The sequence below is a fragment of the Phyllobates terribilis genome, unplaced genomic scaffold, assembly GCF_046119375.1.
Source record: "Phyllobates terribilis strain yellow unplaced genomic scaffold, ASM4611937v1 Scaffold_2__4_contigs__length_985480577, whole genome shotgun sequence".
NCBI lineage: Eukaryota > Metazoa > Chordata > Amphibia > Anura > Dendrobatidae > Phyllobates > Phyllobates terribilis.
In genome coordinates this window covers 578,579,391-578,604,852 of record NW_027362762.1, presented here as the reverse complement: position 1 = coordinate 578,604,852, position 25,462 = coordinate 578,579,391, and the positions used below count along the sequence as shown (strand labels likewise).

The window sequence follows — 25,462 nt, the reverse complement described above, 5'->3', positions numbered from 1 at the left end:
AGCAAAGCCCCCCCACACCATCACACCTCCTCCTCCATGCTTCACGCTGGGAACCAGGCATGTAGAGTCCATCCGTTCACCTTTTCTGCGTCGCACAAAGACGCGGTGGTTGGAACCAAAGATCTCAAATTTGGACTCATCAGACCAAAGCACAGATTTCCACTGGTCTAATGTTCATTCCTTGTGTTCTTTAGCCCAAACAAGTCTCTTCTGCTTGTTGCCTGTCCTTAGTAGTGGTTTCCTAGCAGCTATTTTACCATGAAGGCCTGCTCCACAAAGTCTCCTCTTAACAGTTGTTGAAGAGATGTGTCTGCTGCTAGAACTCTGTACGGCATTGACCTGGTCTCTAATGTGAGCTGCTGTTAACCGGCGATTTCTGAGGCTGGTGACTCGGATAAACTTATCCTCAGAAGCAGAGGTGAATCTTGGTCTTCCTGTCCTGGGGCGGTCCTCCTGTGAGCCAGTTTCTTTGTACCGCTTGAGAATATTATATATATATATATATATATATATATATATATATATATATATATATATATATATATATATATATATATAGTGACATGAGGAGAGATATGTTTCGCTACGGCTACTAGCCTTAGTGAGCCAAACTTACAACTATTCTCCAGCATGTTATATGCTGGGGTTTTAACTCATTATTTAGTGGTTTGGTGTGAATGACAGACGGGAGGGACGTCATTCACAATACCTCCCCTCAGGGTGTGGCTGAGCAAATTTAAATGCTCAGTCCTGTTTTTTTTTCAGTGGTTGGTGAGTCTGGAGGAGGAATTCTCCAGGCTGTGTAATTTCAGCTCAGAGAGGAGTTGAAGATGCAGCAAACTGATGCAGGGTGAACCCAGACTCTGTTTGTGTTTTGTTTTACCTTTATGCCAACAAGGCTGAATTTAGTTTTTGCTTTAGTCTGCAGTGCTTTATGCTGACATAATAAACCTGCAGACGAAACCGTTCCTGTGTCTACTTCCGACTGCAGCCAAGTGAGTTGTCTTCCCACAGTGTATGTATGTGTGTGTGTCTGTTATAACACACACGACCGAAAGAAAAAACAGGACTGAGCATTTAAATTTGTTCAGCCACACCCTGAGGGAAGGTATGGTGAATGACGTCCCTCCCTTCTCTATGTCATTCACACCAAAGCACTCCCATCTCAATGGTGAGTTAAACCCCCAACATATAACATGCTGGAGAATAGTTGTAAGTTCAGTTCACTAAGGCTAGTAGCCGTAGCGAAACATATCTCTCCTCACATATAACACGAGTGACTCTGTATTCATATATATAAATAAATAATTTTTTTATTTTTTTATTTTATTTGTTTCTCTATGAGACTTTCACTTTTTGCAGTCTGATCGCTTATAAAGCACAGCAATGCATGAGCAAGCTATGCTTTATAAACTGTCAGTGCTGCACTGACACACAAACTTGTTACACCATGCTCTGAGCATGGTGTAAGAAGTTTGCTAGCTCTGGTGACAAGGATGTCGTTAAAACATCGGGTCACCATGACAACGACAGACCCTCGCGATGAAGTCACGGGGGCGCTAATTGGAGGGCAGAGGGGGGATCCCTCCTTCAGCCTGCCTTCTAAATGCTGTGATCGATATCGATTGCAGCATTTAGGTGGCTAAACTGCTGGGAGCGGTGCGGGCACCATAACTGGCAGTGAGAGACGGGTGTCAGCTGTCATGTCAGATGAACATCCGGGGGCGATCGCCAGCACATAGCATCCTGTGCACGGGCGATCCCCATGACATATATACTGCATTGGTCGAGAAGCGCTTCCCAACCATGACATATATACTGAAAATGTTGGGAAAGGGTTAAAGGAGTAGGCCACTACTTTTTTATGATTGCTCCAATCAATGGACCCTGTGCCCCTAAGTGTTTTTCTAATTACCTCCTGCTGACATCAAGTGAGGCATGACATCAGTGACGCAGTCCCCGAAGTGGCTGATGGGCTGGGGTCGGTGTTACCCCGCACGTCACAACCAGCATGCACAGCGTGCTTTCCCAATGAATGGCGAGAGGGAGAGCGTGCGGTGGATGCTGGGTGTGACACGCGGGGTAACCCCACCCACAGCCCAGCATCCACCGTGGAACGCATAAGTAAGTCACCTCAGGCTGCAGCCAGAACTTGACGTGGCATCAGTGGACGTCAGAGCCAGCTGCAGCCGGGGTCACGTGATGACTGAGCGCCCAACGATTGCGCCGCTCACTGGCAAGAAGGACAACAGGAGTTAATTTAAAAAAAAACAACAAAACACTCAGGGGTACAGGGTCCATCGATTGGGGCAATCATAAAAAGTAGTGGCCAGATAGTCACACCCCACAAAAACATAAAAAAAACAACATTTCCCTCATGTCTGATTTACATCAACACCATTTGTAAGATGTTCTTTTCATTTTATTTTTTTTTAACATTTTAGAAGGTTTAAAAATGTAGCAATTTTTTTCAAGGAAATTTACTACATTTTTTTTTTAAGGGACCTATTCACAGTTTTGATGCGGCTTTGGGGGATTTACATATTAGAAATACTCCAAAAGTGATACCATTTTAAAAACAGCACCCCCTCAACATATTCAAAACTGCTATCAGGTAGTTTTTTAACCCTTCAGGTGCATTTAAGAAATTAATGCAAAAAGTCAGGAAAGTAAAGAACACATTCACTTTTACCACCTAAATGTTGCTAACTTATGAACAGAAAACCAAGCAATGTGAACTGAGGTCTAAGATGGTACACGTGCAAGAAATAGGAGCATGTTCACACTAGCAAAAAGAAGCAAAACCTACAAAAGACAAAAAATATATCTCATACCCTACCATCATTATATATAAATGTAAAGCAAAGTTGCATATTAAATATAGGGTACTTAGTGAACTATTTTTGATCAAAAAAAGTATACAAGCCGTCCCACCAGCGACAAGGTGACCCTAAATTGGGACTGTACCTACACTGTCTATATTAAAAACCTTACTGTACTGCATTAATTCAACTTTGATATACAGTAAGGTTTTTAATATAGACAGTGTAGGTACGGTCCCAATTTAGGGTCACCTTGTCGCTGGTGGGACGGCTTGTATACTTTTTTTGATAGTGAACTATTTTTGATCAAAAAAGTATACAAGCCGTCCCACCAGCGACAAGGTGACCCTAAATTGGGACCGTACCTACACTGTCGATATTAAAAATCTTACTGTATATCAAAGTTGAATTAATGCAGTACAGTAAGGTTTTTAATATAGACAGTGTAGGTACCGTCCCAATTTAGGGTCACCTTGTCGCTGGTGGGACGGCTTGTATACTTTTTTTGATCAAAAATAGTTCACTAAGTACCCTATATTTAATATGAAACTTTGCTTTACATTTATATATAATGATGGTAGGGTATGAGATATATTTTTTGTCTTTTGTAACTTATGAACAGGTCACAATGTCTGGACGACTAAGGCCGCTATTTGGCTGTGAATTGAAAAGGCAAACATCAGGACCACACAATCATAATTTCAGGGAGCCGATGGGATTCAAGAGGGAGCCCACCCCAAGGTTAACCATTTTGATGCTGTAGTCATCTGAGGGGTTCAACGCCCATGGTCGGTGCCAACACTGATCGTAGCTGATGCAGCAAGTTGTCATTTATATTGTACTAGCTTTTACCCGCGGCTTCGCTCGCGTGGAATTTGGTCTGTCACATTAAGTTTCGTGACAGATCATTTTAATAGTAAAAAAAAATAATCTTATTAGTAAAAAAAAATAATCTTATTTAGTTACTCGTACATCCAAAATTTCAGATGTCTAACTTCAAAACTGACGGATTCCATACAATCTTTGAACCCCTATAATATGAAGAGGGAAACTCTTGAGGGTGGAATTATCAAAATTCCTTTCTTAGTGCTCATTTAAGCTATAATAGAACCTATCTGCAAATTTCAAGATGCTAAGTTCAGTGATTTCGGCTGTGCTTTGACTGCTAGGTGTGTCAGTCAATCAGGTTTACAGTTTTATATAATCTTCGCCTGTATGGTGTGTTTATAAAAAGTAGCCCTATGTCCTTCCCCAGGCTTGAAATTATCCATATCAAATTTCATCACAAACGGATTACTAAACACTGATTAATAAACAGGACGGACTGAAGTTACTTGCGTTTAATATTGTTCGTGTTAGTAAAGAATTAGTATGTAATTGGAATAATGGACATCTGCAGGTAATTTATCTATGTGTTTTTACTGCAATATACTCCTGTAAACTATGTTATTTGATTTCTTTCGTTCAGCGAAAATATGTAGATTTTGCGATTTAGAAACACGTGAGCAAGCTACGTATAGCTGACCGTGGGAAAAACAGGGCGTGCCTAAATGTATCCCCACTACCTTCAAAGTTTGCCCTTGCGATTTATTGATGGTCATTGAAAATGCAACTTTAAGTGGGAACTGCAAAGGTTTGAAATTAAAGGGTAAGTTATTGGGTATTATTGGGATGCGTGGTATAAGAATATTTTCACCCTTAGCTTCTCCAGTTAAAATTGTGGCCTTTACAATGTGCCTGCCTAGTTCAGTGACTCGCCATTACATAATCTCGGGGCGTCCAAGTTGTGCATTAACAAAACGGGTATACCGACCTTTAATTCGAGCTTATGAGATGGGACCCCGGATAGCTCCAAAGAGTTAAGAAACTCCACGGGGTAGCTCGTACAGTCTTCAGATGACATGACTGTGTCGATGGAGTTGTAGGTTGTTACATCGCTGGTTACTTGGTCCAAGATAATTTTATTGATTTTCGCAACTGTTTCATTTCTTGGTGCTAGCATAGTTCTTTCACATAGCCAATTTTCATCGTGGATGTTTTGTTGCAAATTTGGAAAAACTTGAGCAATAAGTGCGTCTTCCGAATCCACAACATGACAAAATTGGTTAGTGAATAGAACCATACCTTCTTCGTCAGTTTCGATTCGACCTATGAGCAGTTTCTCAGCGTACGCGCCCGACTCTAGATCACTGAATAACTGGACACGCATGTTGGTGGTGAGGTGCAGCTTTTCAACTTTGGTCCATAAATATGAGGATTTCATACATGCGTTAAATTCGTCTGCTGCAGTGCCTCGCTCGATGACAGGCAAAGTTTGCCTAAAGTCCCCAGCCAATAAAACAACCACACCACCCATTATTGTTTGTTTACTGTGTAAGTCTTGTAGACAACGATCAAGAGCTTCGATGGCGCGTTTGTGTAACATTGTGCACTCGTCCCACACGATTAGTTTGCACTGTTGCAACAGGAGGCCACGGGCGCTGCTCTTGCTGATATTACACGATGGGGTTTCTTCGTTCACCAGATTAAGAGGTAATTTAAAGACTGAATGTGACGTCCGTCCACCGCTTATAGCAATGTTGCAGCAATTCCAGAGGAAGCCACAGCTAATGCAACGTTATGACCGCTACGAATTTTTGCTAAAAGTAAATTAAGCAAGAAAGTTTTTCCTGTACCACCCGGGGCATCAAGGAAAAAAAGTCCACCTTCACCATTCTCAACTCGTCCTACTATTTTGTGATAAATCTCTCTTTGATAAGGTAGCAAACGTGGCTCAGTTTCGCAAACGTGAGCGTCTAACTGGTTGGTATCATAGCTTAGCTCTTTTATCAACTCGTTCGACAGCTCTCCTCTACGCCGCGGTGAGGGTAGACCAAAATCGGACAATTTCTTTCCAGAAATTATTAATATTTTGTCCTCGATAAGCCCCAACGCCTCATTGAAACAGAGATCATCGTTAACGTGATCCATTCTTTCAAATCTGTGCATGATATCCTCTGATAACCCAGTTTTATACTTGTGCCAGAGTTGTAGAGGATTGGATAAACCGCAAGTGCATATCGATATGGCAAACAGCTCTTATTTGCGCCGGGGAGCGACATAGCACGGCCTCTTCTAAGGTGGTATCCCAGTGGTTATCTTCCAACAACCCCATCTTCTCACACACCTGCCGAAAAGTTGCAAGTTCTTGACCTTCAAATGTTTTTAAATCCGAGAAGTTGGTTGGACCCCTTATTACATTCAGCAGCATACGCAAGCAATAACATTCAAAATTGCTAACGTGCACCGTGTAAATGCGACCTAGAGCGTCTCCTGCCTTCACACCTGGCCAGCCATCGACAGGTGTTCCTTGTAAACGACGTTTCCATTGCTTCCGTGCCACATTCCAAGTATAGTAGCGAGGCACGTCAATGTAAACTAATGTTTTTGCAAACGTATCACTTTGGCACAACAGGAAAAATGCAGTTAGTGTAGTTTTAGGTGGTGCTTCTAATCTCTCTCTAAAATTATTTTCCGTAAAGTAAACCCTCTCGCCATTGGGTAAATGAATCGCGAGATGAGTGACGGTTGGGTGTCTCTCGTGCAGAGGCAGACCTAAGATCCGCCACGCTGCTTCGTTACTACTAACATATCGGCCGGTTCTAAAGGTCTGCACCTCATCTCTTGGGTCAATGTTAACATTCCCTTGCTGGCGGATGTTAAAAATAGCCTGGTCGCTACCCTTATTAATATATTTACAAATATATTTTATCGCCTGTACGGTATTACAGAACTCTACATTTAAATGAGAATTAAAATTTTTTGATAAGAGTGGAGAATATGGGACCACCCAGCTATTGTCCACCAATATTTCCTGTGTTCCTCTACGGGTTTTTATAATCGTCGTGCGTCCACCATGCTCTGGTGCTCTGCGCCTGTACAAAGGATAACCTTTCTCATTGGTTTGAGTATCTTTTAAAAGCTTCCTCGGATATTTTTGGTACATTTTCCTTCCTTCATGCATGGCGATGAAGAATTGAATGTACCACATGGCCCGTGAATCATATTCTTTGTCACTGTATCATAGAGCTTTTGATCGGTTTCTGGGTTTGGTATCTCAGCACATATGATTTTGTCAATTTGGTTCGGATGCAATTTTTCCTTTAACCACAGCAGTAAGTGCACATGAGGCAAACCTCGCTTTTGCCACTCGATCGAGTACATGAAGCATTGCATATCACCAAATATGTTACCTTTTGTAAGTAGAGCTACCAACTTCTGTACTTTTATTCTAAATACTCGGGCTGTTAAGTCATGTCTGTCCGTTGAATTTTGACCAGCCATAAGCTCTTTGGTGATTTCTGGTCAAGCGGGGTTGCAAGTCATTGTAATAAATAAATCAGGCCTCCCATAATTACGTACATATGTGAACGCATCTTGTGTGTATTCGTGTAGGTATCTCAGGCTATTTAGAAATGATGACGGGAGAATCACCATCTGACCTAAGTTATTTGGATCCAAATCCGCATCATTTCTTATTGCATCTTGCAAGTGAATATAATTTTCTGCGCGCAGTTTTTTTTTTATTTAAAGAAATGAACCTTAAGCGCTCACTTTCCATCTTTACATACATGTCAACCAGAAACTGATGAAGTAGGAGCCTACACTTAAGCATCAAAATAAAATCGCTGCGACGGACCATCAAGTGAAAGGCATAAAAATCTTTGCAGGACACCTTTTTGCTTGGCATTGCTTGTTTGGTAATTGGATTTATCTGAGGAATATCAATGCTGTACCCCTCTTGTCCTTTCCAAAAAATTATTGGGTACTCGAGAGCGTCATAGAATCTATGTGTATCGGGAACCCTAGTGAGCATGCCATCGCGCGGCTGCACAACGATGTCCCGAGACATAGTTTGTTCGCTACTAACTATTACAGCAGCTATTTCATTTGTAGTAGGGGAATTGAATCGTCTCTCATGTTGACCACGTGGTACACGGCCTGGGTGAATCACTACTTTGAAATGATCGTCATTGATCATTCTGTCTCTAGCCGTTTTAAATTCATGCACCAAAATGTTGTGGTCGTGAAGTACTCGTTGTAATTTTTAACTATGTTTCTATCTACGCTTTGCACGCACTCAGTACGCATGTTGATTTGTTCTTCTTTGTCACCTATGAAATAAACTTATAAATATTGTGGTTGCGAAATGGACGTAGGAATTAAAGAACCGATATGGTGGTATACTTGTCCTTGTATTGTAAAGGTCGGGCAAAACCCTGGCATTGAGACAATTTGATCTTCTCCAAAAGACGTCATATGAAAGCACATGTATTTTCTTATATTATTTAGAAAAAGGCGAGATTCATCAGTTTCATTAGAGAAAAGCTCTTTTAAAGGTTGAACTGGCTCGTCTATATAAGGAAGAGCTACTTTCCCGCCCAAACAACACATACCTGCTGCTTCCTCTTTCCACTTAAGAGCTCCGCAATATTTGCAATCTATGGTCATTGCTTCTATTTTTATAAGCTTGTGAGTTTCATAATAAAGAGTCTCGTCATACTCAAATGCAGCTTTATTAAACAATATCCATGTATTTCTTGTAAATGTTTGACGTCGCTGTGCTGCCCTTTCAGCAACAGTGCGTCTGCGAGATTCGGCCATTTCATAAGTTTCAGTGGCTCTTTGGGACGCCATGTAAGTCGCTTGCTGCTGACGTCGAGCTTGGGACTGTTCTGGAGTTTCAGCAGCCCGTTGAGACGCCAGATACTCCGCATTCCGTTCACGTCGGGCTTGGGACTGTTCTGGAGTTTCAGCAGCCCGTTGAGACGCCAGATACTCCGCATGCTGTTCACGTCGGGCTTGGGATTGTTCTGGAGTCTCTGCAGCTCTATGTGCCGCACCACGCACCGCCTGCTCAACCCTTCGTTGCTCGGCTTGTTGAGACGTCTCATCAAGTCTAATTATTTTCATAGCTCGGGCTTTATTAGAGCTTTGCGAAATGTTAGACTTACGCTTTCGCGGCATTTTTATAAGTACTAATTACAAAATACTAAAACAATCTAATTAGTTATATTACGATCGCTGTACAGACGATATCAGCTGTATATGACTGGTCTATGAGGAGCAGCTGTGGCGCGGTTACCCATAGCAACCATTCCCAGTGCTCTGTGGGAGCTGAGAGCAGCCTGTGGTGCTGTTGGTGACATGCTGCGCTGCACACACACAGGACTGTGCTGCACACAGGAGGGGAGGACGCCATTTGTGTAGCGCTGCTGCCGGTGCTGTCAGGCTGCAGTGTGTGCATCCTCCATGGAGCCGCGCTCAGGTTACTGCCCCTCCCCGTGTGTGAGTCACTTCCCCTCCGCCCAGGTGAGGCGCTCGGAACTTTCCCGGCTGCAGCAGCTGGCGCAGGTGAGCGCATGTTTTATTATACGGTGTTGTGTGGAGGTACAATGGCGGCGAGGACCCCTTGTGTGAGGACAATGACGGCCCGGTGCCCCCGGGCAACCTGCAGGAGGAAGCCTCACACTCCCCCCGGGCTGTGGGCGCGGGCAGGCCGTGCTGGGACGTGTAGTTCCCTAGTAACCTGTTCCTGACATATGGGCTGTTTTCTGTGTTTTTTTTTTTTTTTTAAAGTCTGAGAAAATGTCATAAATTATCCTTCTCCCTTCAGCTGTTTCCAGAGTGTAATGTATCAGGGTGAGCTCATGACTGACAGCTGCCAAAGTTTCTAGGAAATGTCAGTCCCTGGGGGTCGTGTGTGAACCCCCTGTGCCACACTTGTACCTGGCCACGGTATATGATCACCCCTGTATTCTGACTGTGGACAGGCGGCAACTGTGATCTCACTATACAATGATCCACTATGGGCAAATTATTGTATTATCAATCTCTTCTGACTGCTGTAAATCAGCCATTTGCAACCCCGCTTGGCCAGAAATCACAAAGAGCTTACGGCTGGTCAAAATTCAACGGACAGACATGACTTAACAGCTCGAGTATTTAGAATAAAAGTACAGAAATTGGTAGCTCTACTTACAAAAGGTAACATATTTGGTGATATGCAATGCTTCATGTACTCGATCGAGTGGCAAAAGCGAGGTTTGCCTCATGTGCACTTACTGCTGTGGTTAAAGGAAAAATTGCATCCGAACCAAATTGACGAAATCATATGTGCTGAGATACCAAACCCAGAAACCGATCAAAAGCTCTATTATACAGTGACAAAGAATATGATTCACGGGCCATGTGGTACATTCAATTCTTCATCGCCATGCATGAAGGAAGGAAAATGCACCAAAAAATATCCGAGGAAGCTTTTAAAAGATACTCAAACCAATGACAAAGGTTATCCTTTGTACAGGCGCAGAGCACCAGAGAATGGTGGACGCACGACGATTATAAAAACCCGTAGAGGAACACAGGAAATATTGGTGGACAATAGCTGGGTGGTCCCATATTCTCCACTCTTATCAAAACATTTTAATTCTCATTTAAATGTAGAGTTCTGTAATACCGTACAGGCGATAAAATATATTTGTAAATATATTAATAAGGGTAGCGACCAGGCTATTTTTAACATCCGCCAACAAGGGAATGTTAACATTGACCCAAGAGATGAGGTGCAGACCTTTAGAACCGGCCGATATGTTAGTAGTAACGAAGCAGCGTGGCGGATCTTAGGTCTGCCTCTGCACGAGAGACACCCAACCGTCACTCATCTCGTGATTCATTTACCCAATGGCGAGAGGGTTTACTTTACGGAAAATAATTTTAGAGAGAGATTAGAAGCACCACCTAAAACTACACTAACTGCATTTTTCCTGTTGTGCCAAAGTGATACGTTTGCAAAAACATTACTTTACATTGACGTGCCTCGCTACTATACTTGGAATGTGGCACGGAAGCAATGGAAACGTCGTTTACAAGGAGCACCTGTCGATGGCTGGCCAGGTGTGAAGGCAGGAGACGCTCTAGGTCGCATTTACACGGTGCACGTTAGCAATTTTGAATGTTATTGCTTGCGTATGCTGCTGAATGTAATAAGGGGTCCAACCAACTTCTCGGATTTAAAAACATTTGAAGGTCAAGAACTTGCAACTTTTCGGCAGGTGTGTGAGAAGATGGGGTTGTTGGAAGATGATAACCACTGAGATACCACCTTAGAAGAGGCCGTGCTATGTCGCTCCCCGGCGCAAATAAGAGCTGTTTGCCATATCGATATGCACTTGCGGTTTATCCAATCCTCTACAACTCTGGCACAAGTATAAAACTGCGTTATCAGAGGATATCATGCACAGATTTGAAAGAATGGATCACGTTAACGATGATCTCTGTTTCAATGAGGCGTTGGGGCTTATCGAGGACAAAATATTAATAATTTCTGGAAAGAAATTGTCCGATTTTGGTCTACCCTCACCGCGGCGTAGAGGAGAGCTGTCGAACGAGTTGATAAAAGAGCTAAGCTATGATACCAACCAGTTAGACGCTCACGTTTGCGAAACTGAGCCACGTTTGCTACCTTATCAAAGAGAGATTTATCACAAAAGAGTAGGACGAGTTGAGAATGGTGAAGGCCAACTTTTTTTCCTTGATGCCCCGGGTGGTACAGGAAAAACTTTCTTGCTTAATTTACTTTTAGCAAAAATTCGTAGCGGTCATAACGTTGCATTAGCTGTGGCTTCCTCTGGAATTGCTGCAACATTGCTATAAGCGGTGGACGGACGGCACATTCAGTCTTTAAATTACCTCTTAATCTGATGAACGAAGAAACCCCATCGTGTAATATCAGCAAGAGCAGCGCCCGTGGCCTCCTGTTGCAACAGTGCAAACTAATCGTGTGGGACGAGTGCACAATGTCACACAAACGCGCCATCGAAGCTCTTGATCGTTGTCTACAAGACTTACACAGTAAACAAACAATAATGGGTGGTGTGGTTGTTTTATTGGCTGGGGACTTTAGGCAAACTTTGCCTGTCATCGAGCGAGGCACTGCAGCAGACGAAATTAACGCATGTCTGAAATCCTCATATTTATGGACCAAAGTTGAAAAGCTGCACCTCACCACCAACATGCGTGTCCAGTTATTCAGTGATCTAGAGTCGGGCGCGTACGCTGAGAAACTGCTCATAGGTCGAATCGAAACTGACGAAGAAGGTATGGTTCTATTCACTAACCAATTTTGTCATGTTGTGGATTCGGAAGACGCACTTATTGCTCAAGTTTTTCCAAATTTGCAACAAAACATCCACGATGAAAATTGGCTATGTGAAAGAACTATACTAGCACCAAGAAATGAAACAGTTGCGAAAATCAATAAAATTATCTTGGACCAAGTAACCAGCGATGTAACAACCTACAACTCCATCGACACAGTCATGTCATGTCTGAAGACTGTACGAGCTACCCCGTGGAGTTTCTTAACTCTTTGGAGCTATCCGGGGTCCCATCTCATAAGCTCGAATTAAAGGTCGGTATACTCGTTTTGTTAATGCGCAACTTGGACGCCCCGAGATTATATAATGGCGAGTCACTGAACTAGGCAGGCACATTGTAAAGGCCACAATTTTAACTGGAGAAGCTAAGGGTGAAAATATTCTTATACCGCGCATCCCAATAATACTCAATAACTTACCCTTTAATTTCAAACCTTTGCAGTTCCCACTTAAAGTTGCATTTTCAATGACCATCAATAAATCGCAAAGGCAAACTTTGAAGGTAGTGGGGATACATTTAGGCACGCCCTGTTTTTCCCACGGTCAGCTATACGTAGCTTGCTCACGTGTTTCTAAATCGCAAAATCTACATATTTTCGCTGAACGAAAGAAATCAAATAACAGTTTACAGGAGTATATTGCAGTAAAAACACATAGATAAATTACCTGCAGATGTCCATTATTCCAATTACATACTAATTCTTTACTAACACGAACAATATTAAACGCAAGTAACTTCAGTCCGTCCTGTTTATTAATCAGTGTTTAGTAATCCGTTTGTGATGAAATTTGATATGGATAATTTCAAGCCTGGGGAAGGATATAGGGCTACTTTTTATAAACACACCATACAGACGAAGATTATATAAAACTGTAAACCTGATTGACTGACACACCTAGCGGTCAACGCACAGCCGAAACCACTGAACTTAGCATCTTGAAATTTGCAGATAGTGCTCATTTAAGCTATAATAGAACCTAAGAAAGGAATTTTGATAATTCCACCCTCAAGAGTTTCCCTCTTCATATTATAGGGGTTCAAAGATTGTATGGAATCCGTCAGTTTTGAAGTTAGACATCTGAAATTTTGGATGTACGAGTAACTAAATAAGATTATTTTTTTTTACTATTAAAATGATCTGTCACGAAACTTAATGTGGCAGACCAAATTCCACGCGAGCGAAGCCGCGGGTAAAAGCTAGTGTGTGTATATAAGAGAGCTCTCAGAGGCCAGATTTTTTTCCGACTTAATTGACATGTATCGTTATATTACGACCAAAATTACATAAAATCATTACAAATTGTAGCCTATATGTTATTCCGATGTATAATCTATATTACTGTAAAGTTTCATGCAAATCCGTCCAGTAGTTTTTTCGTGAAAGAGTAACAAACATACATACTCACAAACTTTCGCATTTATAATATTAGTAGGATAGCTGACAGCTGCTGGATTGTCACCTGTTTGGGGATGCTATTCTCTAATATTTCAGGTCAGTAAAAAGACGTATTGGTGGTTACTTAAGGGTACAACTTATTTTAGAGCTACTGACCGATTTCTCTGTAGATACAGTTGAAACCAGAAGTTTACATACACTATATAAAAAGACCCATATGCATGTTTTTCTCAATATCTGACATGAAATCAGAATAAACCTTTCCCGTTTTAGGTCAATTAGAATTACCATAATTTTTAATAATTTGCCAAATGCCAGAATAATGAGAGAGAATGTTTTAAGGCATTTTAATTACTGGCTGCAAAGTCAAATGTTTACATACACTAAGATTACTATGCTTTAAACCCCTTAACGACCGCCGTAACGCACTTTTACGATAGTCATTAAGGGTACTTATGCCAAGTGTATAGCGACGGCCCCAGCCAGTTTCAATCCTGATCGGGGCCGATTAAGCCCTTACATACCGCTGTCAATCGTGATAGCCAGTGCTGTGGAGTCGGTAAGCCAAACCTCAGACTGCTCAATTTCCATGACAAACTCCGACTCCACGACTCCCATGGCTCATGTTTAAGTGATAAATTTACTGTAGCACAGATTCATCTCAGCTAAAAGTCTAGACCCTTAGATCAGTAATAGGACAGACATTTATAGGACATTTCATAACTTTCCCAAATTCCTATGAAAAAATATTCCCCACAAACTGCATTGAACTACTGTACCCAATTTATTATATATTTTAGGAGTCGGAGTTGTTCCATTTTATACTGACTCAGAAGCCACCAAGATGGGCTCCGACTCAGACTCCACAGAACTGGTGACAGTGGTATTTAAGTTGTTACAAAGGGGTCACAAGACCCCCCTTAGTAACAATTGGACCCCCGCGATGAGAATTGCGGGTCCCGATGGTTACCATGATACCCTGAGATCATGTGATGATCCCAGGGTACGGTGGCCTGTGAAATCCAGCAATAAGCTAGATCTCACAGGCAGAGTCAGTGAGTTCAGTGACTCACAGACAGGTCACATGCACAGGAGTACAGCAATATATGAGACCAGCGATCAGAATGAAAAATATACATTTGCCACAGTGGGGCTTCGTGAAAAAGAAATAAAAAGTTAAATAAAATATGTAAAAAAAAAGTGCACTCAAATCACTAAAATCCGTTTCGCCGCTCAAAACGTAGCATTACTAAAAAATAAAATAAACGTACACAATTAGTATCGCCGTGTCCGAAACGACCTGCTCTGTAAAACTGTCACGTTAATTAGTTCGTTTAGCGAATGCCATAAAAAACAAAATAAATTCACGCTATAAATGACGTTTTTTATGATACTGACTCACAAAAAAGTGAAAAGTGATCAAAAAGTCAAATGTAAAAAAATTATGTAAATAATAACACCAAACCATCCCGCAAAAAACAAGCCCTAATATGGCTAATTTGGCAAAAAAAATAAAGTTACAACTCTCCGAATGTGACGATGCAAAATCAAAATTCTTTTTTGTAAAATACTGTTTTTAGTGTGTAAAATAGCAAAGCTTAAAACTATGGGACTATAGCGGGTCCCATGTTATTGGTAGAACAAAGACTCTAGAAAAGCGACGACTCCCACCCCCTCAAATAAAATCCAGTGAATTCGGCGCTCCCAAATCCAAATGCCCCCCTCCTTCGGAGCCCCACTGTGCCTAAACTGCAGTACGCGGCCACATGTTTGGCATTATTGTAGCGGGGAGAGCACTTAACGATTACGGGGTGTATGTCACCAGGAGAAATGTATGGGCGCACTACACTTTATGGGGGCACAATGTATGGGCACTAAACTGGCATATTTGGAATTCTCCAGGATAAAGCCTGGCATGAATGTTAGATAATAGTCACTGCAGCAGTAGATTAATTCATTGAGATGTGTAATTTCTACAATGGGGTCACTTTTGGGGTTTGTCTGCTGTTCTGGCACCCACAAACCATTCTACTAAAATCTATGCTCCAAAAGCCAAATAGTGCTACTTCCTTCTCAGCCCTGACGTGTGGCCTAACAGTAATTTCTGATGACATATGGGGCATCATCGCGTTCGGGAGAAATAGCATAACAAATTATGGGGTCATTTTCTTCTATTATCCAATGCAAAAATTACAAATTTGGGGCTAAAAATATATTTTCGGGAAAAAAAATGAACATTTTCGGTAAGATGACCTAATATCAAATTCTGTGTAGTACCTGTGGGTTCAAAATGCTCACTATACCCCTGGACAAAATCCTTGATGAGCGCAGTTTACAAAATGGAGTCACTTGTCGGGAGTTTTCCACTGTTTAGGCACATCAGGGGCTCTCCAAACGTAACATGGCGTCTGCTCAATTCCAGCCAAATTTTCTTTCAAAAAGTCAAACGGTCCTTCTTCCCTTCAGAGCTCTGAAGTGCACCCGAACAGTGGTTTTCCCCCACATATGGGGTATGTCCATACTCAGGAAGAATTGCATAACAAATTTTGTGGTCCATTTTCTCTCATTACTCTTGTGAAAATAAAAAAAATTGGGTCTGAAGTAAACATTTTGTAAAAAAAAGTTAAATGTTCATTTTTTCCTTCCACGTTGCTTCAGTTCCTGTGAAAGGTTAATGAACTTCTTGAATGTGGTTTTGAGCACCTTGAGGGGTGCAGTTTTTAGAATGGTGTCATTTTTGGGTATTTTCTGTCATAAAGGTCCCTCAAAGTCACTTCAAATGTGATGTGGTCACTAAAAAAATGATTTTGTAAAATTTGTTGAAAAAAATAAGAAATCGCTGGTCAACTTTTAACCCTTAGAACTTCCTAACAAAAAAAAAAATTTGGTTCAAAAATTGTGCTGATGTAAAGTAGACATGTGGGAAATGTTATTTATTAACCATTTTGTGTGACATATCTCTCCGATTTAAGGGTATAAGAATTCTAAGTTTGAAAATTGCTAAATTTTCGCTAAATTTCTGTTTGTTTCTCAAGTAAACGGAAGTCATATCAAAGAAATGTTACCACTATCATGAAGTACAATATGTCACGAAAAAAAACAATCTTCTCAGAATCAGGGGAATCCGTTGAAGCGTTCCAGAGTAATTACCTCATAAAGTGACACTGATCAGAACTGTTCATTAAAGACATAATTGGCTCCGTCCTTAAGGGGTTAAACAATTCTGGACTGCCCATATGATGATGTCATTTGTTTGGAAGCTTCTGATTTTTTTTGGCAACATTTGAGTTAGAGACACACCAGTGGATGCATTTTAATGCACACATGAAACACAATGCTTCTTTGTGTAGCATCATGGGAAAGTCTAAAGAAATCAGTCAAGATGTCAGAAAGAGAATTGTGGACTTGCACAAGTCTGGCTCTTCCTTGGGTACAATTATACCTGAAGGTGCCTCGTTCATCTGTACAAACAAGATGGGAATGTCCAGCCATTATACCACTCAGAAAGAAGACTGGTTCTGTGTCCCAGAGATGAAAGTGCTTTGGTCTGACATGTGCATGTCAACCCAATGACAAAAGCAAAAGACCTTGTGAAGATGATGGCGGAAGCTGGTAAGATTGTGGAAATGTCCACAGTGAAACAAGTACTATATCAACATGGACTGAAAGGCCACTCTGCCATGAAGAAGCCATTACTCCAAAAGAAACATAAAAAAGCCAGATTAATGTTTGCAAATGCACACAGGAACAAAGACCTTACTTTTTGGAGACATGTCCTGTGGTCTGATTAAACTAAAATTGATCTTTTTGGGCATAATGACCATCGTTATGTTTGGAGGAAAAAGGGAGAAGCTTGGAAGCCTAAAAACACCGTTCTAACTCTGAAACATCGGGTAGCAGCATCATGTTGTGGGGTTGTTTTGCTGCAGGAGTTACTGGTGAACTTCACAAAATAGACGGCATCATGAGAAAAGAAGATTATGTTGCAATTCTGAAGCAACATCTCAAGACATCAGCCAGGAAATTAATGCTTGGGCGGAAATGGGTCTTCCAAATGGACAATGACACAAAGCATACTGCCAAAATGGTAACAAAGCGGCCTAAGAATAACAAAGTCAATGTTTTGGAGTGGCCATCACAAAGCCTTGATCTCAATCCTATTGAAAATTTAGGGGAAAAGCTGAAAAAAGGCAGGTGCTAGCAAGCCGACCTACAAACCTGGATCAGTTACAACAGTTTTGTCAGGAGGAATGGGCCCAAATTCCGACCAACTATTGTGAGAAGCTTGTGGAAGGACATCCCAAACATTTGACCCAAGTCATTCAGTTTAAGGGCAATGGTACCAAATACTAATGAAATGTATGTAAAGTTTTGACTTTGCAATAAGTAATAAAAATGTCTTAATACATTCTCTCTCTGATAATTCTGGCATTTGGCAAATATTAAAAATTATGGTAATCCTAATTGACCTAAAACGGGAAAGGTTTTCTCTGACTTCATGTCAGATATTGAGAAAAAGCAATGCACATGTGTCTTTTTATATAGTGTATGTAAACTTGTGGTTTAAACTGTAGATGCAAAGCTTTTCTACAAAATTACTATGAGATTGGCTGCCTAACTACCACATCTCATACATAATGATCAGGTGGGGTTTGTTCCCCAGAAAGAGGCGAGAGACAATACAATTAAAACAATGCCCCTTATCCCACACACCAGAAATAAAATAAAAAATTTCCTGTATTTAATTAGTAGATGCCGAAAAGGCATTTGACTGGGTCAGCTGGCCATTTCTACAGAGTGCTCTAAAATAGATTAATTTGGGTCCCAATGTACTTGTTAAGATTATAGCATTGTACCAGGACACCTCACCCAAGGTTTTTTGTAACGGATCCTACTCAGACCCCTTTAGCGTATCAAATGGGACCAGATAAGGGTGCAAACTCTCCCCTCTACGTCACAGTAATAGAACATCTGGCAAGAGCTCCGAGAGACAATCCGAATAATCGGTCGTGACTCACACAAACTCACACTTTATGTAGACGACCTCCTTCTGTACATCACAAACCCCAGAACAACTTAACTCTGTATTTTGAAAGAATTCAAAACATAGTTTTCTAAGTAATTAAAAGTTAATCTCACTAAATCAGAGATCTTCAATATCAACATCCCATTTGCCAAAAGACAATGGTTATAAAGCGCTCATACCTTACAATGGTGTCCCTCCTCTATGAAATACTTTGGTGTCCAAATATCACCAGACATTGCCCAGCTCTTTCACCTCAACCATAAACCCCTACTCACTCATCTTAATAACGATCTCAAATCATTTAATAAGGTTAGCTTGTCATGATTCGGTTGAATCAACGTGTTAAAAATGGACAATCTTACTAAGCTTCACTATTTATTTCAAGCTGTCCCAATTGCTTTACCTGGCACTTTCATGAAACAGTTGAACACTATCTGTCATAAATTCACTAGAAGGTCAAACAGGCCCAGCTTAGCACGTAGATTTCTATCTAGAGCTAAACTAAAGGGGAGGACTCGTCTTCCTGACTTTCAGCTATATCACTCTTCTGCCAACTTGGTACGTATGGTTGACTGGTTTCATGGTGTCGAACAGAAGCAATGAGTTACAATGGAATCTTCCCTATCCTCCCTAAAATCAACCTCTTTGCCGTGGATACATAAAAGCCCTCGTCCCTTAATAGGCGTCATTTTCCTCAAAGGTGGACGACCTCAGAATATGGGACAAGCTCATCATTAAGTTCAAAATCTCTATTATGTTGGGACCTTTGACTCCAATCTTTGATAACCCAGATTTTCCTCCAGGAGTGGGTGTCAAAAGATTTCTTGTGTGGGCATTTAACCATAAAACTAGACTACAACAGGTCCTCACAAATTCTCTTACCTTGCCAACTCTTAATGAGCTTAAAAGAACTCTACCCAGAACAATCCATACCATGGTTTTCGTATCTGCAACTATAATCTTACATATCAATCTTTCAACCAGTCTCAGATCTGATCCTACTCCCTTCGATTTGTTGTTGCTCTGGGATTCCTCATCCAGTCACGCAATCTCCCAAGTTTACTCAATCCATTCCCCTCAGGCTGGTGAGGGACCACTTTGGTTTGTCAAAGAATCGGAGCCGGAGATTAATCAGGTTTTCTCAGGAGGAACAGTGGAACAAGGCTTTCTTTTGCGCTCACAGATTACCAATGGCTTCTGAAGCGCAAGAGAAAACTATAAAATCATTGCCAGATGGTACCAATGTCCAGTTGATCTACATAGCTTTTCCTCCAGTTTACAAAACCTGTTGGAGATGTGAAAAAGCAAATGGCACCATGCTACATATTTGGTGAGGGTGCCCCTTGATCCACCAACTGTGGAACAAAGTTTTTGATGTATTCAAACACATTTCTGGGGAGGCTCCTTCTAGATCGCCTCAAACCCACTTCCTTCTCTGATCCCAGGTTCTTTCTAATCTATTAAGAAAGGGTTGCTGAGGCATTGTTTATCAGCAACTTGATCTATTATTCCAAGGCGGTGGTACACCAAAACTACCCCATCCATTCAGAAGTGGTCCTTGGAGATTAACTTCCTTTGCAGAATTGAACGACTCTGATCCCATAACAAAATTAGTTCAGATGGCTTTTATTAAACTTGGCAAAGCTGGATCATGTTCAGAGAATGATTACTCTTCAATTCTACTGATATGAACTACCGAATATACTCGAGTATAAGTCAAGTTTTTCAGCACATTTTATGTGCTAAAAAAGTCCCCCCTCGGCTTATACTCTGGTATATACTCGAGTATATAGAAATTTCGTAGGTGGATAGTGGGGGGGGGGGGGTTGCGGCGGAGCGGTGCACACGCAGTAGCCGCTGCTGCAGCTACCATGTGTGCCCGCTGCTGAAGAAAAATGAATATTCCCTCTTCTCCACTCCCATGGGCGTGGTTAAGAATGAATATTCATTCTCTTTAGTAGCGGGCACGGAGAAGCACTGACCTGCAGCTCCTGCTGACAGTGCCCGCTACTATAGAGAATGCATATTCGCTCCTCTCCACGCACATAGTCCCGGCGTGGAGAGGAGTGAATATGCCGGCAGCGCACATCAGCGTCTGAGAGCGCATGGCTGTAACGTCATGCGCTGCTCATATGCTGACATGAGCTGCTGCTGCAGAACAGGATGCAGCGCTGGAGAAGAGGTGAGGAAGGAAGGTGAGTATAAGTGTTTATTTTTTTATGTGTGCAGTGATGGGGCCATACATACCAGGATTGGGGGATGAGGAGGCCATGCATACCAAGTTTGGGGGATGAGGAGAACATGCATACCAAGATTGGGGGATGAGGGGTGCCCTACAAACCAGGATTGGGGGATGAGGGGGTGCATACATACCAGGATTGGGGGATGAGAACGCCATGCATACCAGGATTGGGGGATTAGAAGGCCATACATACCAGGATTGGGGGATGAGACGGCCATGCATACCAGGATTGGGGGATGAGGAGGCCATGCATACCAGGATTGGGGGATGAGGAGGCCATGCATACCAGGATTGGGGGATGAGGAGGCCATGCATACCAGGATTGGGGGATGAGGAGGCCATGCATACCAGGATTGGGGGATGAGGAGGCCATGCATACCAGGATTAGGGGATGAGGAGGCCATGCATACCAGTATTGGGGGTTGTAGGGGGCCATGCATGTCAGGATTGGGGGTTGTAGGGGGCCATGCATGTCAGGATTGGGGGCTGTAGGGGGCCATGCATGCCAGGATTGGGGTTGAAGGGGGCCATGCATGCCAGGATTGGGGATGAGGAGGGCCATGCATACCATATGTGGGGATGAGGAGGGCCATGCGTACCAGATGTGGGGATGAGGAGGGCCATGCGTACCAGATGTGGGGATGAGGAGGGCCATGCGTACCAGATGTGGGGATGAGGAGGGCCATGCGTACCAGATGTGGGGATGAGGGGGCATGCATACCAGGATTAGGGATGAGTGGGCAATACTTACCAATATGGAGAAATTTACCAGTATACTCGAGTCAATACGTTTTCCAGTTTTTTGTGGTAAAATTAGGTACCTCAGCTTATAGTCGAACATATACGGTACCTAGTACTCGAGGCCACCTTTCCCCAAAAGCTAGACACGATTCACAACATCAACCTCCCTTCCTTCTGCTTTTCCTCCTCTCTACCCCTCTTTTTTCATCTTCCTCTCTTACGGATTTCCCTTTTTCTTTTAATATATTACAGTTTAATATCACTTTGATACAAAGTAATATTATAAAATATTCTATTGGTTATAATCATATTTAAAGCTATGGTTGTTATGATTTTATATCACTTTAACCGTCATACAATATTGTTATCACTTATTTCTCCTTCCATTTTTTCATTCCTGTGCAATGTTTTATATTCTCTAAAAAAGAAGTTTGTGCAAAAAAAGAACCTTTCATCTTCAATGGACAGTCATTACTACCAATACGTACTGACGACTTATGCAGTGTTGCAATTTACTAATTAGGCTATGTTCACAGAGGCCTCCTTGGCAAAACCTCACAAAAATACCAGACTAAAAATTATGCGGCATGCACAGACAAATGGTGAATCCCATAACTGTCAATTGGGTCCATCGAGAGCTACTGGTCTCAGTCATGTGACAGATCGGGCAGGGCACTACTGTAAATTTTGTCATTCTGCTCCTATGATGGAACTGAACAACAGAATTAAAATGTGTTAATGTGAACATAGCCTTACCATAGTACTAAACACAAATTGACATTATTATGTATTTTAATTTGAACACTAGAATAATACTGTTTTTTACTGATTGCCTTGGTGAACTAGAAAATGATTTAGTGCATCTGAACATAGATTAACAATATACTTACTTGCAGGGCACATTCTAAGCAACGTTGCCATTCATAGGCATATCTTTCACTTTCCTAATAAAATGAAAGAATGGTTACATATACTATAAAGGCCATCATGCAGTTTGTTTTTAATGTTAAATTGCTTGCACCTTCTAAAAAGGTTTGTATAATTCCTAAATAATTTTAAATAGTATTGTGAAAAAAATTCTATTGCGTATTTATTTACACTGCAATATATTTAATTAGAACTTCAGTTAAAAATGTGAGACCATTGAGTTAATAAATCGTTGCATTATGAATGAACTAGGTTAAATGGGTTTTCTGGATTCAGGAAAAACCTGTGCTCTGACTGCAGTTTGCTTTAAAAAACAAACCGCTTTACTCACCATATACATGTCATATGGCACTTCCCTCCCTTTGATGTGGGGTCCGGCGCTGAGCTGCATTGTTTCAGGCACATGACAGCGTATCTGATCAGCTGTCATGTGCCTCTAACAGCTGCGGATGGAATCGCGATTCACCTGCGGCTGTTAACAAGTTAAATGCCGCTGTTAATCTCCGACAGCGGCGTTTATTATGGCCGCCCCAGAAGTGTGTCATAAGACCCGACTATCGGCATGCTGTCACATGAACGTGGGGCGCCGATGGGTCAGCATGACAACCCGGGGTCTTCAGAAGACCCCTGTCGTTGTCATAGCCAATTTGCTATGAGTGCTGCCCAGCGTTCGGCATTCATACCAGATGAACATTTTTGCTACACATAGCAGGGCTGAAGCCCCTCTATGTGTAGCACAAGCGCAGCTTCAAGTCTCCTATGGAGACTACTGAAGCCAGTAAAAAAAAAAAGTTTGCAAAATATTAAAAAATGTAAAAAAAATTAAAAATAAGTCAAAAAATATATATAAAATCACCCTTTTGCCCCATTCAAAATAAAATAATAAAAAAATCAAAAATATACATATTTGGTATCGCTGCTTTCAAAAACACCCGATCAAAATATAAAAAATATTAATCCGATACATAAACGGCTAATGAGAAAAAAAATCTAAATGCTAGACTTACCTTTTTTGGTCGCCGCAACATTGAAATGAAATGCAATAGTGGGGGATCAAAACATCGCATCTACCCCAAAATGGTATCATTAAAAACATCAGCTCGGTGCGCAAAAAAAAAAGCCCTCACCCGGGCCCAGATCCCGAAAAATGGAGACGCTATGGGTCTCGGAAAAAAATGCATATATATTTTTTTTTTTTAACAAGTTTGCATGTTTTTCTTACCACTTAAATAAAAAAAAAACCTATACATGTTTTGTATCTGCAAATTCGTAATGACCTGGAGAATAGTAATTGCAGGTCAGTTTTAGCATTTAGTAAACATGGTAAATAAACCCCAAAAACAATAGTGGAATTGCACTATGGGAAGAAAATTAGAAAATGGCCCGGGGGTGAAGGGGATAGAGGGCATCTGTCAATAGCCATCTGTATGGGCACGTAGGTCATAGAAAGTTGAATAAAATGATACCTTGATATTTGCGATCCAAAGTCTTCTAGCAGAGAAATACACATTTTTATAATATGTAAGGTTAAGATCTATGGGCAAGACACAAATATGCTTGAGAATGTGTCTCCAGAGAGTTTTTTTGATTTTAATGCTGGAGTATCACTAATGCAAGTTCCCTTTCCCTAGTAATATAATTACTAACCGCAGTCTTCTGTTGTCGGTGCCACTCCAGTCATCTTGTGCTGGATGTGACCTGTCGGATTACTCAAGTGCTTGCTGGGTGAGACGGAGGTCACTTCTCAATGTAAGTCTATGAGAGCCTGATCAAAGCTCTCATGGACATACATTGAGAGTGTATGAACACACAGTACTTCCGGTCAATCAGGAGCTAAGGTCACAGGAAGAGGGGAACCCGGAGTAGCACTGGGAGGAGCAGAAGACTGTGACTGGTAAGTGTATTACTAGAAGCAGAGAACTTACATTAGTGACAGTACTAGAGCTCTGAAATTAAAAAATAAAAACAGTGTTGATTTAAATAAAATGGGGCATTACAAGTGTGATGTGTAATGGCCACTTTCTGCTCTCCTGATCTCACTGCAGAGCTGTGTGTGAATATAACTGACACATCTACAGGTTCCTCTCAGCTCCATCTTCCATTTCACATGCAGGCAGTGCTGCAATACAGCAGAGCTGTGACAGCTGCAGCTACTACATGTTTGTAATGAGACAAAGGTCAGTTCTACTGTATTGTGTTAGTTACATGTGTCACACTGGTAACGCCCCTTTCACTTATAATGATCTCTGAAGGAAGATTCTTATGCAGATCAGTGTCTGGCACACAGCCTGGAATAGTTCATTAAGATACAAGAAAAACATGGATTTCTCTGGAATAAAACATCGGATCACATATCAAGGTAACAGTTTATTCAGCTTCCTATGACATACATGCCCATACAGGCAGCTTAGGAGGGTTGATCCTTCTGACAGATTCTGTTTTTAAAGTCTACCCACTATTCTACAGTAAAGAAAATTCCAGAAAAAAAAATATACAGCATATTAATATGGAAAATGTGCAACGGAGATAATTAATACTTTTATTGTATGTACAGGCTCTGCTTTATAATCTTTACCTCTACTTCTCCTGTAAGATCTTTGTACTTATCCCTGATTACAGGTAAAGAAGGTTTCTCAGTAACGGTATGAGAACGATCTCTAAATGGTTGCTCCATAGCAGGTGTAATTCGATTTATTTCTTTATCCCCAAGACTATGGCTCCTTTTATGAGATCCTGTATAGATATATAAGAAACATTAATACACAATTGAGTGTCAACTATCATTTTATGATCAAAAATAAGATATTCTCTTATGCAGTGACTTTTATAACAATTATTTGCACACAGAAATTTGTCCAGCTAAACAAAAGTTGTATTATTGTGTGTAAAGTGCAAAAGGATGAAAACTAAAAGGGTCATTTACACTGTAAGATAATCTTGAAGAGCATTCATAAAAAATTAAAAACAGGCTCAAAGTAACAGTGACAGTGGCTAATTTCAGTCACCATCCCTGACCCAGTCTGTCTCTATCATTCAGCCATGACAGAAGACGGCTGGTTTAGCTAATGAAATTAACCAGTCATGTTCTTCATATCCATCAATGGTTTCAG

The 25,462-nt window shown here is 41.3% G+C and overlaps 1 protein-coding gene across 2 annotated transcripts in view; it reads right to left on the bottom strand.

The window, feature by feature from the left end:
• SYNRG (synergin gamma) overlaps nt 1-25,462 on the bottom strand; it is a 270,799-nt gene that overhangs the window by 128,564 nt on the left and 116,773 nt on the right. For both annotated transcript variants that reach the window (XM_073666404.1, XM_073666405.1), the window contains exons 14-15: nt 24,928-25,085; nt 22,316-22,369 (exon numbers count right to left, since the gene is read on the bottom strand). In XM_073666404.1, the coding sequence (XP_073522505.1) occupies nt 22,316-22,369; nt 24,928-25,085 (212 nt within the window). The remainder of the gene's footprint in view (nt 1-22,315; nt 22,370-24,927; nt 25,086-25,462) is intronic.